Raw genomic sequence first — 1,862 nt, forward strand, 5'->3', positions numbered from 1 at the left:
ACACACACACACACACACACACACACACACACACACACACACACACACACACACACTTTTTCTTTTTTTTAAGCCCAGCTTTGTCAAGGAGCTGAACTAGTTGGGTGAGTTCGAGTGTCGCTGCTCCCGACGGCTCTGGCCAATGGAACCCGATCCACCCCGCTGTGCGTAAGCGCTCAATTAAGGATTTAACCAAGGCTAGGCTGCGTCCCGCCAGTAGTCTGCCGGAGCCCGAGACTCGGAGGCTCCCAGCCTCCTCGCCGCCACCGCTTCTTTTCTTCCTCCTCCTCCTCCTTTTCTTCCTCATCTTCCTCCTCCTCTCCCTCCCCCTCTGCACTCCCGCCTCCTCCTCCTCCCGCACTCCTGCCTCCTCCTCTTCCTCCTCCCTCTCCAGTACCCCCGCCTCCTCCTCTGCCTCCTCCTCTGTCTCCTCCTCTCCCACAGCCATGTCTGCTTAGACCAAAGCAGCCCCAAGAGCGAACTAGAGCCTCTGCCACTGCGGAGAAGCCCCGAGCCTCCCCTCCGCCTCCACCCCGCAGTCACTGCCACTGCCTGGGTGTCTGCCTCCGCCATCGAACTATGACCGGGGTGTTTGACCGGAGGGGGCCCAGCATCCGCTCCAGTGATTTCCCGGCTCCTTTTCAGACGGCCGCAGCCATGCACCACCCGTCCCAAGAGTCGCCCACTTTGCCGGAATCCTCGGCCACAGATGCCGACTATTACAGTCCAGCGGGGGGTGCCCCGCACGGCTACTGCTCACCCCCGGCCTCCTCCTACGGCAAGGCACTGCATCCTTACCAGTATCCCTACCACAACGTGAGCGGGGCGGCCGCCGGACCGCCGCCCGGCACCTACTCCGCCAAAGCATACGCGGACTACGGCTACTCCAGTTCCTACCATCCCCAGTACGGCGGGGCTTATGGTCGGGCACAGAGCTCCTCGGGCCAGCCAGGTGAGGACTGGGTCGGGCCGAGTCGGTGGAGAGTCTGGGAACGGGCGGGGGCTGGGGAGAGAACTGAGAGAGAGGTAGAAAGCTCTCTGTGGAACACGAGGCGGCTGAAGAAAGAAGGAAAGCAGAGTGGGTGAGCCCCTCAGATCGAAGGGGATGTCAGACGAAGAGGGGGCAGCTAGCAGATAGACCCACAAGGGTCCAAGATCTGCTTGTAGATTGCCTCTATGGCTAGACCCTCGCCTTCTGGGCGAGCCCAGCTTGGAGGGTCCCAGCTCCACAACTGCTGGCCATGTCTCAAGATGTGACTTGGACAGAAAGAATCCCAAACCCGGGAAGTTTGAGTAAGGAAGACTGGCGGTTGGAGAAGGGAGCGGACTTGGGGTTGGGGCACTGAGCTCAGAGGAGAGAACCAGCTAGGCCCTGGGCCAGTACCAGGGCAGCTCCGGGCTCCCAGCACTCTGCCTGCGCCCAGAGCGCGTCAGAGTGCATCTGTCCAGCAAAGGTCAGTTACTCTGGCGCAGAAGCTCCGAGAATGCAGTTGACTTTTTTAGCTCAGTATTTTCAGAAGCCATCTAACCAACTGAGGAGTATGTGTATGTCTGGCCGAGTCGTTAATGTTAATTACCTCTCCTCTCGACCACCCCGCTACACACAGAGAGATACAGACATAGACACATAGGCAGGCACAGACTCTCTGTCCCTGTCTCTCTGTCTCTGTCCGTCTGTCTGTCTCTCTCTGTTTCTGTTTCTCTCTGTCTCTCTCTGTCTCTGTGTCTCTGTGTCTCTGTCTCTCTGTCTCTCTGTCTCTCTCTCTCTCTGTCTCTCTCTGTCTCTCTGTCTCTCTCTCTCTCTCTGTCTCTCTCTCTGTCTCTCTGTCTCTGTCTCTCTGTCTCTCTCTGTCTCTCTCTCT

General features: G+C 58.6%; 1 protein-coding gene across 1 annotated transcript in view; it reads left to right on the forward strand.

Moving 5' to 3' along the window:
- Positions 1-442: 442 nt before the first annotated feature.
- DLX5 (distal-less homeobox 5) overlaps positions 443-1,862 on the forward strand; it is a 4,971-nt gene continuing 3,551 nt past the window's right edge. Inside the window, exon 1 of the mRNA XM_069094401.1 lies at positions 443-952. Within this exon, the coding sequence (XP_068950502.1) occupies positions 580-952 (373 nt within the window). The 5' untranslated portion in view covers positions 443-579. The remainder of the gene's footprint in view (positions 953-1,862) is intronic.

The sequence above is a fragment of the Petaurus breviceps genome, unplaced genomic scaffold (genome assembly GCF_028583685.1).
Source record: "Petaurus breviceps papuanus isolate PSGF00001 unplaced genomic scaffold, PetGlider_PUasm1.0 218, whole genome shotgun sequence".
NCBI lineage: Eukaryota > Metazoa > Chordata > Mammalia > Diprotodontia > Petauridae > Petaurus > Petaurus breviceps.